The sequence below is a fragment of the Diceros bicornis genome, chromosome 32, assembly GCF_020826845.1.
Source record: "Diceros bicornis minor isolate mBicDic1 chromosome 32, mDicBic1.mat.cur, whole genome shotgun sequence".
NCBI lineage: Eukaryota > Metazoa > Chordata > Mammalia > Perissodactyla > Rhinocerotidae > Diceros > Diceros bicornis.
The window spans coordinates 26,589,867-26,603,397 of record NC_080771.1 but is presented as its reverse complement, the minus strand read 5'-3'; the positions used below and the strand labels follow the sequence as shown (position 1 = coordinate 26,603,397).

At 36.9% G+C, this 13,531-nt stretch overlaps 1 protein-coding gene across 1 annotated transcript in view; it reads right to left on the bottom strand.

The window, feature by feature from the left end:
- CNTNAP4 (contactin associated protein family member 4) overlaps window positions 1–13,531 on the bottom strand; it is a 261,402-nt gene that overhangs the window by 181,203 nt on the left and 66,668 nt on the right. Inside the window, exon 3 of the mRNA XM_058528320.1 lies at window positions 10,529–10,722. Within this exon, the coding sequence (XP_058384303.1) occupies window positions 10,529–10,722 (194 nt within the window). The remainder of the gene's footprint in view (window positions 1–10,528; window positions 10,723–13,531) is intronic.

The window sequence follows — 13,531 nt, the reverse complement described above, 5'->3', positions numbered from 1 at the left end:
AAAAAAGGACCCTAAATCAATGATGTAATCTTCACCACAGATTCCTCTCTTTTGGTATACTGAAATACAGTTCTTTACTAGCTTTGCATACTCATGAATATTCACAGGGGGGAAAAGAGCCGTATGTAAACTTTATAATTATGGCACTATTTAACATGAACTTAGATGGAAACTTACTATCTTAAATCTCAATTTCTTCACTATCAAAATATTGTTGATGGGGCCGGCCCGGTGGCGCAAGTGGTTAAGTGCGCGCGCTCCGCTGCGGCGGCCCGGGGTTCGCTGGTTCGGATCCCGGGCGCGCACCGACGCACTGCTTGGTAAGCCATGCTGTGGAGGCGTCCCATGTAAAGTGGAGGAAGATAGGCACAGATGTTAGCCCAGGGCCGTCTTCCTCGGCAAAAAAAGAGGAGGATTGGCGGATGTTAGCTCAGGGCTGATCTCCTCACAAAAAAAAAAAAAAAAAAAAAAAAAAAAAAAAAATATTGTTGATCTACTTTCTTTATGGGTTGATAGGGAAGCATGCAATTTTACAACTGAAAGAAAATGAGAGATCATTCAGTAAGTACCTGGATACTACCTGCACCCTCATTCTGTAAGTACAGAAAAAGAAGCTCATAGAGGGGAGTCATCCTTAGTAACACACCTTCTTAGGGCTGTACTGGTCACGTGCTTGTTTCACTTAGAACCGTGTATCACCCTTTCCCTGCTCTGTTCTGAGACACAGGAGGGTTGAGCGATGTAGACTGAGAATCTTAGGCTCCTGTGTTAGCAAGCTTCCAGCTGGCACTGGAGAAAGACTGATAGGTAAAAGGAAGAGAGAAGCCAGGAAATTTCTCCCCGCTCTTGTTCTGTCTCAGGCAGCTTCCCGGTAGTGGCTGAGTTTTTACAAGGCTCCTGCTCCCAATAGACACCCCCTGCTTCCATAATCCTCTATTGAGCTGCCCCTGCCACAGTCCTAGCACTAACTGGACAATGTTAGCCTCTAAGCTCTGGAAACACCAGCTTCTCATTATCCCTCCAGCTCTTAGAGTAATAGTATCTTCTTGCTGTCGCTAAGCTCTGAGTTGCCTCACCACCTCACATTTGGCTGTTCAGCTTTTCCATCACATGTAACCAGTTTCCTATGATGACTTCACAGGTGCAGATGCACGAAGTAACTTCTGTTTTTCTAACTGGGCACTGACTCAGAGACCAATTTAGCATCAGAACTAAGCTGTTTTTCTATTCTGTCATAATATTATCTAAGATTAGATGACATGCCGCACATATAAGTGCCACCCAACCATTATACAAATATAAATACATATTTTAAATTACTACTAAAATAAATATTAAAAAATAATATATGATACTTCATATTGATAACTCCCATAGGCTTTATACTATCAATAAATGTTACAAGATCATCTCATATAACAAGTAGGAAATATCCATTATCTATTTTTCTTAAAAATTCGACAAATGGATTATTTCCTATCCGTTCTCCTCTACCTGTTATCCTTTGTTCCTTCCACTTCCGGATTGCTTTATCTCATTTGAAACCTCATATAAATCTAATCTTTACCTGTGCTTTTAATAAATAAACATATATTCCATCCATTGCCCCCATCTCTTCCTCTTCACTCCTTAAGATTCATTCTTTAGTATCCAATGACAGCTCACTTCAAAATTTTACATCAGTTTTGGAATTCACTCCAGAAGTGGCCAGTATATTCTTACATCATCTGTTTTTGAGGGGCATAAATTATTCCATTGTGTGGAGGTACTATAATTTACTGAAGCAAGTGATCTACTGCTGGTGGATTGGATCAATATTATTTTGCTATTACAGACAATGTTGCAATGAATATCCTTGAATATGTTTCTTTTGCACAGTGCAAGTGAACTTGCACGATAAATCCCAAAGTTGCTCTTAGGTGCAAATTATATATTGGGATAGATTGAAAGCATTAGCCAACATCGTTTTGAACTTCCTTCAATACACTAAAAACATTCATTACCTTCTGAAGAGTTTGTACCTGTTTATTCTCCTAACAGCCGAGTTTGAGAGAGCCTTTTTCCCCATGCCCCATGGCAATGTTTTCTGTGTCTTCAATCATTTGAGTTCTTCAAAATGTTGCTTTCATAACACATGATACTTGAACATATAGGAGATACTAAAGCCAGATTCCTGGGGATGAAAACCTTGCCTTGGAAATATGCAGCCTTGGGAAAATAACCTCATCATTCCTCTGTTTTCTTAAATACAAACTGAGTATTATCACAGTACCTAACTCACTGGGTTTTGAAGATTAATTGAATAAATATATATAATGCAGGTAGAATAGTGCTTGGCATATACTGAGTAGTCAATGTGTTCATTCTTCCTGTTTTTTAAATGCTTTTCTTTAAAATTCATTTTTAGTTGATTCTTGTGTCAAACAGCAGTATTCATAATACCATGAGTTTGATGTAGCAATTTAAAAATTTTTAAGAAAAGTCATTACATTAAACGCATAACTATTAAAATTGAAAATATTATTTTGTTATACACTACAATTTAGAAAATAACCTCTTAACACAGTCGTTCCAAAATTCTCATTTGTTTCAATCTTTCAAGAAAGGTTATCTGACACCTGTTTTAATTTGCATTTCTTCAATATTGAATGAAGCTGAAGACACTTTTACATATTTATATATCATGTTTTCCTTTCTATGAACTGCCTGTTTATATTTTGCCTCCATTTAAAAAAAATAAAGCTTTATTTTTTATTATTAATTTTAAAGAATGTTTGTAGCTGTGCTAATAGAATTTTCTGTTGTGATGGATATGTTCTATAATTGCACTAACAGTAACCACTGGCTTAATATAGTTATTGAGCACTTAAAATGCGGCTAGTATGACTAAAAAACTTTATTTTTAGTTTTATTTCATTTTAAGTAATTGAATTTTAAATTTAAAGAGCCCTACATAGCTAGTGGCTACCATATTCAACAGCATTGCTTTAAATATTAAGGAAATTTGAGTCTTTCTTATTGGAAGGATAGAGTTAACATCTGGTTTGTAGCTTTTTTTTACTTAGCCTTGGTCTTGAGCCAAATCCTTCTTGCAACATATACTCAAGGAATGTACAGGAGTATACCAGATCTAGGACAAATCGGCATCCTGCTGATTATGTTTTGTACTGAACTAAGAATCTGTACTTGATTGTCAAGTTTGTTTATTGACTAATCCAATGGTTCCCACACCTTGCAGTAAATTGGAATCATCTGGTACTATTTTTTTAAATCCCAATACCTGGGTTCCCATCTCCAAATATTAGTTACTTGGCATGGATGCTGCCCAGACATCAGAATTCAAATGTGCAGTAAAATTTGGGAAACGAAGACATAACCTGTGATCAGTGAGTAACCTGGGATTGATGAGATGCAGCTACAACAGACAGCAAGCGTCTCCGAAAAGTTACATCCTTAGCAAGGCATAAAAGCTGAAGGGCCCCTAGAACTGATGGCTTCCCTGATCTGTGGTGGTCACACCCACTCAGCCTTGTCCGTTGTGACATGTTTACCCCAATTCAAGTTGCTGGGCTATTTAGAAGCTGTTCAGCATAACTGAGCATCCACTGTGCTGTTGCTGTGCCGTTGCTGTACTGTTGCCTGCCTTTGATCCTTTTTTAAATCTAAGTAGATTTGCAGGTGAGTGAAGTCTATTCAGCCATAATCTGAATATCAATCTTAACCCAAAACCACTGCTGCTGGTGAATCATAGTGGGCATTGCCATCATATAGGCTAAAAATATTTTCCAATTTAAACTCTTTCTTTTAATGTTGTTTATGCTACTTTTTCATGTAGCTTTCTAAATATTATCTAATTTTCATTTTTTCCTCTATGGCATCTGGGTTGGGTTCTCTTGCTTAGAAAGACATGCTCCTTCCAATATTATATGTGTCTCTATACATTGTCCTGAGTTTTCTTTTAATACTTTTTTTTCGTTTCTGTATTGTTTTTAAATATTCAATTCATCTGGAATCTATTTTGATATAAAAATGTTATTTATTTTTCTAGAAACTATATCTTAACAAGTTCCATATTGATTAATTTACATTTCCTCATATATTTTCAGTGCTACATCTATCTTACGCAAATCCCTAAATGTGTTTGGACTCAGTAATGGATGTTCTATTTTGTTCTTCCACTATGTTATAATGTGCCGGTGTCAACATGTTTTAATTACTACAGATTTATAAAATATTTTTAACATGTCTTACTACTGCTATTTTTGCTAACTAACATCTGTTTTTTCACATACACTTTTTATATGTGAAATTCAGAATTATTTCATTTTTATGGGTTATTTTAGGTAAAATGAGTAGCTTTATAATATTGTTTTCTATTTCAAAACAGAGATATCCTTGCATTTAATCAAGTCTTCTTTTATATCCTTTAGTAATAGTTTAAACATTATTTTCAAATATTGTGTACATTTTCATTTAAGCTTTTCCCTTGATATTTACTCAGTTTTGGTTCTATTAAAAGTGGAGTATGGGGGCTAGCCCTGTGGTCTAGTGGTTAAGTTCAGCATGCTCTACTTCTGCAGCCTGGGTTAAGTTCCTGGGAGTGGACCTACACCACTTGTCAGCGGCCATGTTGTGGCAGCAACCCACATACAAAATAGAGGAAGATTGGCACAGATGTTAGCTCAGGGTGAATCTTCCTCAGAAAAAAAAAAACTGGAATATGTATTCCTTTTATATTGTCTACCTAGTTATTTATATGTAGGAAGATAAATTACTGATTTTAAAAATTAATCATTAGGCACATTACTGAACTATCATTTTAAAAAATAGTAAGATGATTCTCTTAGATTTTTAAGAAATATATTGTATCAATGCCAAATCTTATCTCCTCCTTTCTAGCTTTATATATTTTTCTATCTGCTTCTCTAATTGAAATATGCTTGATATATTTGGAAATTTAAAAATGTAAAATTAAGAAAGAGAGCCTAATACATTCATTTTCCAGAAGACCTAGTTGCCTAGGTCTTAAAGAACAATAAAGAAACCTTTCAAAAGGACAGAATTGCTTCCAAGAGAGAAGAACTCCAAATGTAGCCCCCTGGGACTGGGGAATGAGGAAAGCCAGAAGTAGACATCTCCAGCATCACGTCACAGCAATGACAAGAGGGAACGGAGAAAGGGGGTGATGTTGTTGTCACTGAACTGTCACATGGTAGAATGCGAGATACAAGTTGGAAAGTATTTTTAAAACATGTTGTTATCTGGTTGATGATTTGAGAATGATCTTGAATGTGAGTGTGCACTCTGAAGAGGGCACCAAATCAAATCTCCTGCTAACTCTAATTACTCTCTTCAAATAATCTTTATTTTGCTTGCTTAGAGACAGATCAATTTGAAGAATGTGAAGCAACGTTACCATTTATCTTCATTTATCTTATATTGCGGTATATGTGTACCTACACCTCAAACGAGTTCATATATATTTTCTGTATATTACACCTATTGATATAATGTTCCAATATATGTACATCCAAAGAAGTTTATGAGAAGGGACTGACATAACACGTAACAGAAGGCGCATGGATGAAACCAGGTAAAATAAACCACACTACTTGATAGAGAAGGTGCCTAGCATACCAACTGTTCTGATTCATGATTGGTGCCACATTAAAAACCCAAATGCAACCATCTTTAACCATGCACTACTAGGTTAGTCATTTTCAAAAGGGTGGATGACTCATAGTTAAATAGAAATATAAACAAGAGATTCCTGAGGATACAGACGGCTAATGTAGACTTGCAATAAAAATGTCTTTTGGGGATTCGAGTAGAGGCAGTGTTGAAAGGCAGAAGCCGCTTAAGGCATTCTCTAGGCATTTCCCCAAGCACTGAGGCAAGTATTGCAATGTATTAAGCTTGATGAGTTGACATGTTGACATACATGGCATTAGTACTGTTGTACTTTATATCACCACAGATGATTTTGTAGGTTTAGGTCACTGGAATAGGGCTTAACATAGAGAAAGGGCTAGGAGAGATGCGCCTCTCGAAGCAGGCAGTCGCCAAGCTCACAGCACACCTCCCACTTTTATTTCTGCCTCCTCAGGTTTCTATTAAACTCCCCCAAATCACTTGTTTATTTGACTGAAGACAAACATATGTTAAAATCTTTGCAGGTACTGTTTCTGCCCTGTCTGGTTTCTAGAGTTGACAACCCAATCATTCACAGTGATAATAATGGCGTGAATATTTTGTGACAGGTGTTATTTCTATCTAATTGACCATACTATGTCACAGGGGCTCCATGACCTTCCCCAGCTGAACCAAACCATGACATTAGACATTTCTAATGAAAAAATTAAAACAAAGTTACACTAACTTTAGAAATGTGCTAAAGGTTTTTTGTTTGAAAAATCAGATACAATTGAAATCCATAAAAAAGTAAACTATTCCTGTGCAAAACAATCGTATTTACTTAAATAATTCATAAAATTGGTACCATCACATGCCTTGCCCTTATAGTCTGCATTATAAAAGAATCTTGGGCATGTATCAGAGAGAATTTGGATAATTTGGCTGTAGTTCTTGCACATGTTGATCTACTTAATTTCTAAAATATTAGTTTCATGAAATTTCAGCAATTGTTCTTAAATGAGTGAAAATTACACCTTACATTTACTTTTTCAATCATTTACAATAAACCGGCTAAAAAGTCTTTTGATCATAGAATTTGAGGGATTTTTATTTTGTCTTCAATTTGAGGAGAACAATTTCAGTGGCTTGCATTTTCTAATTTTTTATAAAATATTTATATACCATCTAGTAGAGTATTTTGTATAAATTACATTTATGAGCATTGGACTACAAATTTTATTCTAAAGAAATGTGTTCATGTGTAATTTTTTTAGATATCATATATCAAGTTTACAGTTCTATTAAATATGTACATGACCTGCATAGACAATATATACAATATTTTGTCTTTTTTTTAAAGATTATTTGTAAGAAGCAGCAGGGCATTTTATTAATCTTTCGAGTATACAGAAGTCATTGTTCTCTTTAAGTGCTTAAAGTGGGATCAAATGAGAGGAGTGTGAGGAATCCTCCTGCAGCATTTCAATCCATGTTTTGTGGGTTTTATTTTGTTTCAAAACCTGTAACTGTCATTTCTTCCTCTTTCCATCACTTACTTGTAAATGCCTTATGTGTTTCCTAACTCTCTTTCCTAGACTTATTTGTATCATCTGGAGCAGACTGTGAAGATCTTAAAGAAAACTGGTATGTTTTGTATAATTTGTATACATCCCATAATACCTAGAAAAACCGGGCAAAAAAAATAACAAAAAAAGAAGTCAGGAAATACGTATTTGTAAAATGAGACAAAGGGTTAGATTCCTTACTATGTACGTCAATTAAAAATTGTTCTTTGGCTACAAAAAATCCAAATCGAAGTGATCTGTGTTATTCCAGGTGAAAGTGTCAAGAGCCAGGGCACAGTTCACCATGTTTCCTTCTTCCCTCTTTGGCAATTGCAGATTCACAGAGGGAGCCTCCCCCGGAGGGGCCTGAGTAGCTACAGGGTAGAATAGAACTTTGCAGCCTACCTGGGATGAACAGGTAGCATGAGTACATATGTGTGTATATACATCAATCACCAAGGTTTTAGGACTTGGGTTGTTTTACCTACACCATAACCTTACCTATTTTATATGCGGTCAAGGTGCCTGTTGTACCAAGTCTTAATCTTCATCTTGACATTCAAAGATATCCATCAACTTTCTTTGCCATATCCAGTCCTTCCCAAACGAGACAGTCCATTCTGACCAGAAGTCTCACTGGCTATTACATGGCAAACAATATTTCTGGATATCTCCAGTGTTTATGCTTTTGTTCACACTTTTCCATCTTCATGGAATCACTTCCTTAATCCTTCCATAATCTAAGTTATAATGCTTTTTTCAATACCCATGTAAGCCTTGCTTTTTGGACAAATTTAGTCTACAGTGATCTCCATATTCTGTCAATTTCCAAATCTTTAGGAGGCTGTACCCTGTATCTGCATGCTCCTCTGAATCATTCTTTGGTTCTGATGTGCTTGATATTTTCAATGACATTAACAGGAGCTCTTTTAATACCTCCCAGAAGTTTGTACAAAGTTAGGCACAGATTAGGTGATCGAGTATTCAAATCTATTCATTCATTCATTCATTGATTTTTTTCACTAATTCACTCAACAAAAGTCATAAGCCACACTGGGTGTTGAATGCTGGAAATGTAAAGATGAGAAAGATAAACTCTCTCCCATAAAAAAGTTCAAAATTTATAGGGGAGAGAGAAATTTACCACCCTAACTCTATATTAAACTGGTACAAAATAAATGTGCTAACAGGAAAAGCTTATGCAGGAGGAGGGAGTCACTTTTAGTTATTGTGATCCTAAAATTATCCTACAAGAAAGTGCATTTCTTTCATTCATTCATTCATTCTCTCATTCATTCACTCAACAAACATTTAGTCTTTGTCCACAACATGCCAGGTACTGTTAAGATTTGGGGATGCTAAGATGACAGGTTGGAAAGTACAGTCTATTTTCAAGGTGCTCATACCCAAGAGTGGAAGACAGTGAGTAAACCAACAAATTACAGCATAGTCTAAAAAATACCTTGACAGGTAATTGTGATAGATGCCATTGTCTTTACATGGACTGGCTTGGATTAAAGCTGTCATTCATGCCACTGTTTCACCCTGAGCACCTCATCTTTAACAGGAGTAAGCAAAAAAGGCAAATGACACTGTCCAGTTTTGGCTTTCCCCAAGCTTTCTTAAAAGAAAAACAACTAATTTTCATGGTTGATCTATCATTTTGAAAAATGTCAAAAACATACATTTTACTTAACACAGCTAAATATTAGCATGAATTAGCCACTACTTATCTAGTTTAAAATCTAATGCTTATTTAGAAAAAGAGGAAAAGAAAATCCAGAGCCAGCCCTCATAGCCTAGTGGTTCAAGTTCGGTGTGCTCCACTTCGGTGGCCCAGGTTCAATTCCCAGGTGCAGAGCCACACCACTGTCTGTCAGTAGCAATGCTGTGGCGGCAGCTCACATAGAGGAACCAGAAGAACTTACAACTATACACAACTATGTACTGGGGCTTTCGGGGGTGGGGGGAAGGAAAAAGAAAAGGAGGAAGATTGGCAACAGATGTTAGCTTAGGGCAAATCCTCCCCTGCAAAAAAAAAAGAAAATCCAAACACCCAGTTAAAGTAAGTACCTCATTAAGCTTTCATTGTTATTGGTTCATAATTACTGTTTATTTTATCCCTAGTTTGAATGGTTTTCATGGAATTAATTCCACCGTAAAATACAGTTTTTCTTGCTTTTAGACACAACATCAACTTGCTTTGGATTTTAAGGCAACTTTTCTTAGAAAATGCTTATAGGCAGCTTCTTCCAGGCCGACTGCTGTTATTGCTAGAGACAGAGCAGGACCACTTCTTCTCAATTCAATTTACCTCCATAAACACGCACTGAATGGCCACCAAGTGCTTTAGAGATACAAAGGTGAGTACATCACAGCCCTTTTCTTCAATGAGTTTATCATGTATAATGGAGTTCTAGGAAGTTTCAAAAGAGAGGCAATTGATGGATCAAAGAAAATCATCATTATGTGCCCTAAGAGGCTTCCAAATGATCTATGTGCTAAGAATGATGCTAAGAATTATTCAGTTACTCATTTTCTCTGGTTCCGGCAGCTCAGCCAAAGGAAAAAAAAAATAGCTCTTTGATTGCAGTATGTTGTCCCTGGCCCACATAAGATCCAAACCAATACTTTTCTACACTAACAAAGAAGTACTTTTTTCACCAAGCAAACTTCCTTAGCTTCCTTCTTCCATCAGGGGTTTATATACAATCGGTCAACTACAAACACCACCACTTTATCAGTCTCTCTCCAATAGGGGCTGTGCCCCTGTTCACAACACACAGCATTTTACACAATTACAGATTTTAAAAAGACTAGAGAATAGGCTATATATAAATCATATATATATGTGTGTGTGTATATACACTATACATATAAATACTCCAAATATTATATATAAAAACCTCCATATACTAGAGAAGGAGGGAGATATTTAGAAATCTCAGAGTCATCAGAGGAAATAAAAGGAATAAATGCTTTTAACCGACCTTAAACAAGGACCATGTAAAACCACTACATTATTGAACAAAACTTAAAATTTTTATAAGTTTTGCTTGTTTCTTAGACTCCCACACTATTTAGTGGACTAACAAGATTTTTTTCAATTTCTGAGGACTCTATGAAATAAATTTACCTTTAGTATTTTCATAAATTATACCATGAAATGTATTCAAAAATGGATATTAACGTATTTTCTCTTAAAAAACGTTTTCTCAGTAATTCTGAAGATTCTGTTGCTCAACTTAGCTTAAGAGATTCATAAACAACCTGCAGGGGTGACTATATTTCTTTCCAGAGAGACTACATATTCTGTTAAAGAAACATACCCAGATGCTGTCCTCTTGACGATACTGTTTCCAGTTCCTGCCGCTATCACTGAACATCAGGAGGTAGCTGGTCACCCAGTTGGAGCTCCCATATCCCCCTTGGGTGGCCACAGCAGTGATCTCCATTCTCTCTCCAAGGTCAATCTGCAACCACTGGTACTTGTTTGAGACAAGTGGAGACCAGCCACCAGCTCCTTTGGTGAAAACAGAGACAAGAGAAAATCGGCAAAGAATTAGTTAAAAATCTGTTAGTGGATAACAATTGCCAGTAAGACTGTATTCCTTTATGGAACTTAAGAAAGTCAAGTTTCCGAACTATGAAACTACTCATATTGCAGAAAGATATAGAAAATCAAGAATTTAGTGTAAATGGATAGAGCCCATGATAATTACATCCATTTCTAGGTGTTATAACCTCCTGACATTGCAAAGAACTAAGAGTCTCATTGAATGTTTAAGGAACTTAATTCGACAGGTGGACATTCACGTCAACACTTGGAAATAGCCTGTTTACTGCCCACGTGCGTGACTGGATAACAATTGGTCTTCAATCATAGTTCACACTATGGTGGAACTAGAAAACTACCTTTGATGTCTGATCATGTAGACTCCTTAGAAAAAAAAGTACAGCATTAAGCCTGAGAATACAAAAACAGTCAAAGATAGTCCCTACCCTCTCTGTATTTATAGCCTTATAGGAGGAACAGACATTGAAAAGCATGTGTGAAACACAACCTGTTTCAAAACACAACATGAAAAATGTTAACAGTGAGGGCCGGCCTGGTGGTATAGTGGTTAAGTTCGAACATTCTGCTTTGGCAGCCCAGTGTTCATGGGTTTGGATCCCAGGCACGGACCTACACATTGCTCATAAAGCCATGCTGTGACAACAACCCACATACAAAACAGAAGAAGACTGCACAGATGTTAGCTCAGAGACAATCTTCCTCAAGCAAAAAGAGGAAGATTGGCAACAGATGTTAGCTCAGGGCAAATCTTCCTCACCAAAAAATAAATAAAAATGTTAATGGTGAGGTGTGTGCAGGGAACAATAACACAATAAATGATGGAGAGTTCTATCCAGGGGTAGGTTGGAGCTAGCTTGCAACAGTGTGTGAAGAGATTAAATTTTCAGGAATTTTGCAAGCCAATTGTTAAACACAGCCATCTTTGCAATTGGTCATCATGGGAGTATTTAAACCGCAGAAATTGACCATCTCTACAAGTCAATGCCTGCCCCCAACCTAGCCAGTTTACCAACACACTGCTGGTTCTATGCTATCTGGGAAGGGAGAGGATGGTGGTGGGTGAGAGGATGGAGGAGCGGAGAATCGTGGAAAAGATCAGAGAGCAAGTCGTGCTTGAGCACTCAGAAGTGAAAAATAGAAGCTTGCTGTATATTCAAGGAAGTATGGGTAGAGCAGAATTGATCATGTTTGTTTTATCCAACACACACCAAAAAATTATATATGGGACTACTGTATGTCTTGTTAAGACGTTTCATTCTTCTAGTTTAATATGGTAATATTTTATTTGGGGAATTTATTTACTTTAAGTAATATTGACATTGCCAACTGTGTAAGTAATATATAACCACTGTAAACATCATGAAATAGGGCTTGACACATCCTTGAATCCATAATTATCTCATACTCAATACTATTAAAATGAAACATCTATTACATAACACCCCAAATAAAAATATTAATATATGTTTTCTTTCTCCTATTCTTTTGCCATCCACCTTGAGGCTCTGATAAGGTCTGACGTTTTAGACAGAAATTACCATTCATTTATATACAGTTTTTATTCAAGCATTATTCCTGACATCTGTGCCCTATTTCATAAAACCTCAAGTACAGGCTCCAGTGTAAAGAGACGTCCAATAAATGTTTGCTAATATGGTGTGGCACATACCATTGTGGAACCTACAAGGACAGCATCTGTGTTAACAACTGTTTTATAAGATTTAAAAATTCTTTTGACAGCAGACACAACACAGTGACACTCTGATAGATGAAAGGCAAAATTTTTGGTTACTTACAGCTCCAAAAAAGAGAAGGCTACCAGGGAGAGCCATACAGAGAGATGCACCCATGGAAAGGGTGATAAGTTGAAGCTGTAGGGGCTGGCCCAGTGGCATAGTGTTAAGTTTGTGTGCTCCGCTTCGGCGGCCTGGGGTTCGCAGGTTCAGATCCTGGGAGCAGACCTACCCACTGCTTATCAAGCCATGCTGTGGCAGGTGTCCCACATATAAAGTAGAGGAAGGTAGGCATGGATATTAGCCCAGGGCCAATCTCCTTCAGCAAAAACAGCAAGATTGGCAACAGACGTTAGCTCAGGGCTAATCTTCCTCACAAAAAAAAAAAGTTGAAGCAGTAGGGACAGCTTATCCACAGTAAGTAGGGTAAGGTTAGCCAGGTTTTGCAGGCTCCCAGTGGACTGGCTAATTTGAAGGGGTTCCAGGGCATAGGGGCTGTCCCTAGTTGTCTGGTACCTGACTCTTAACCCTAAATGGTTAGCCACTTAGGGTTGATGAGTGCATGATGGGAGTGGTGAATGGGTAAATATTTCCCTCCACTGTCCTATCTAATCTTACTATTCTGCCTCAGGGCCTATCAAAAGTTTGGACATTCCATACTTCCTAAAGCCATCTATAGACTCAATGCAATCCCTATCAAAGTTCCAACAACACTTTTCACAGAAATAGAACAAAGAATCCTAAAATTTATATAGAACAACAAAAGACCCTGAATAGCTAAAGGAATCCTGAGAAAAAAGAACAAAGCTGGAGGTATCACACTCCCTGATTTCAAAATAGACTACAAAGCTATAGTAACCAAAACAGCATGGTACTAGCACAAAAACAGACACACAGATCAATGGAATAGAATTGAAAGCCCAGAAATAAACCACACATCTATGGACAGCTAATCTTTGACAAAGGAGCCAAGAACATACAATGGGGAAAAGAAAGTCTCTTCAACAAATGGTGTTGGGAAA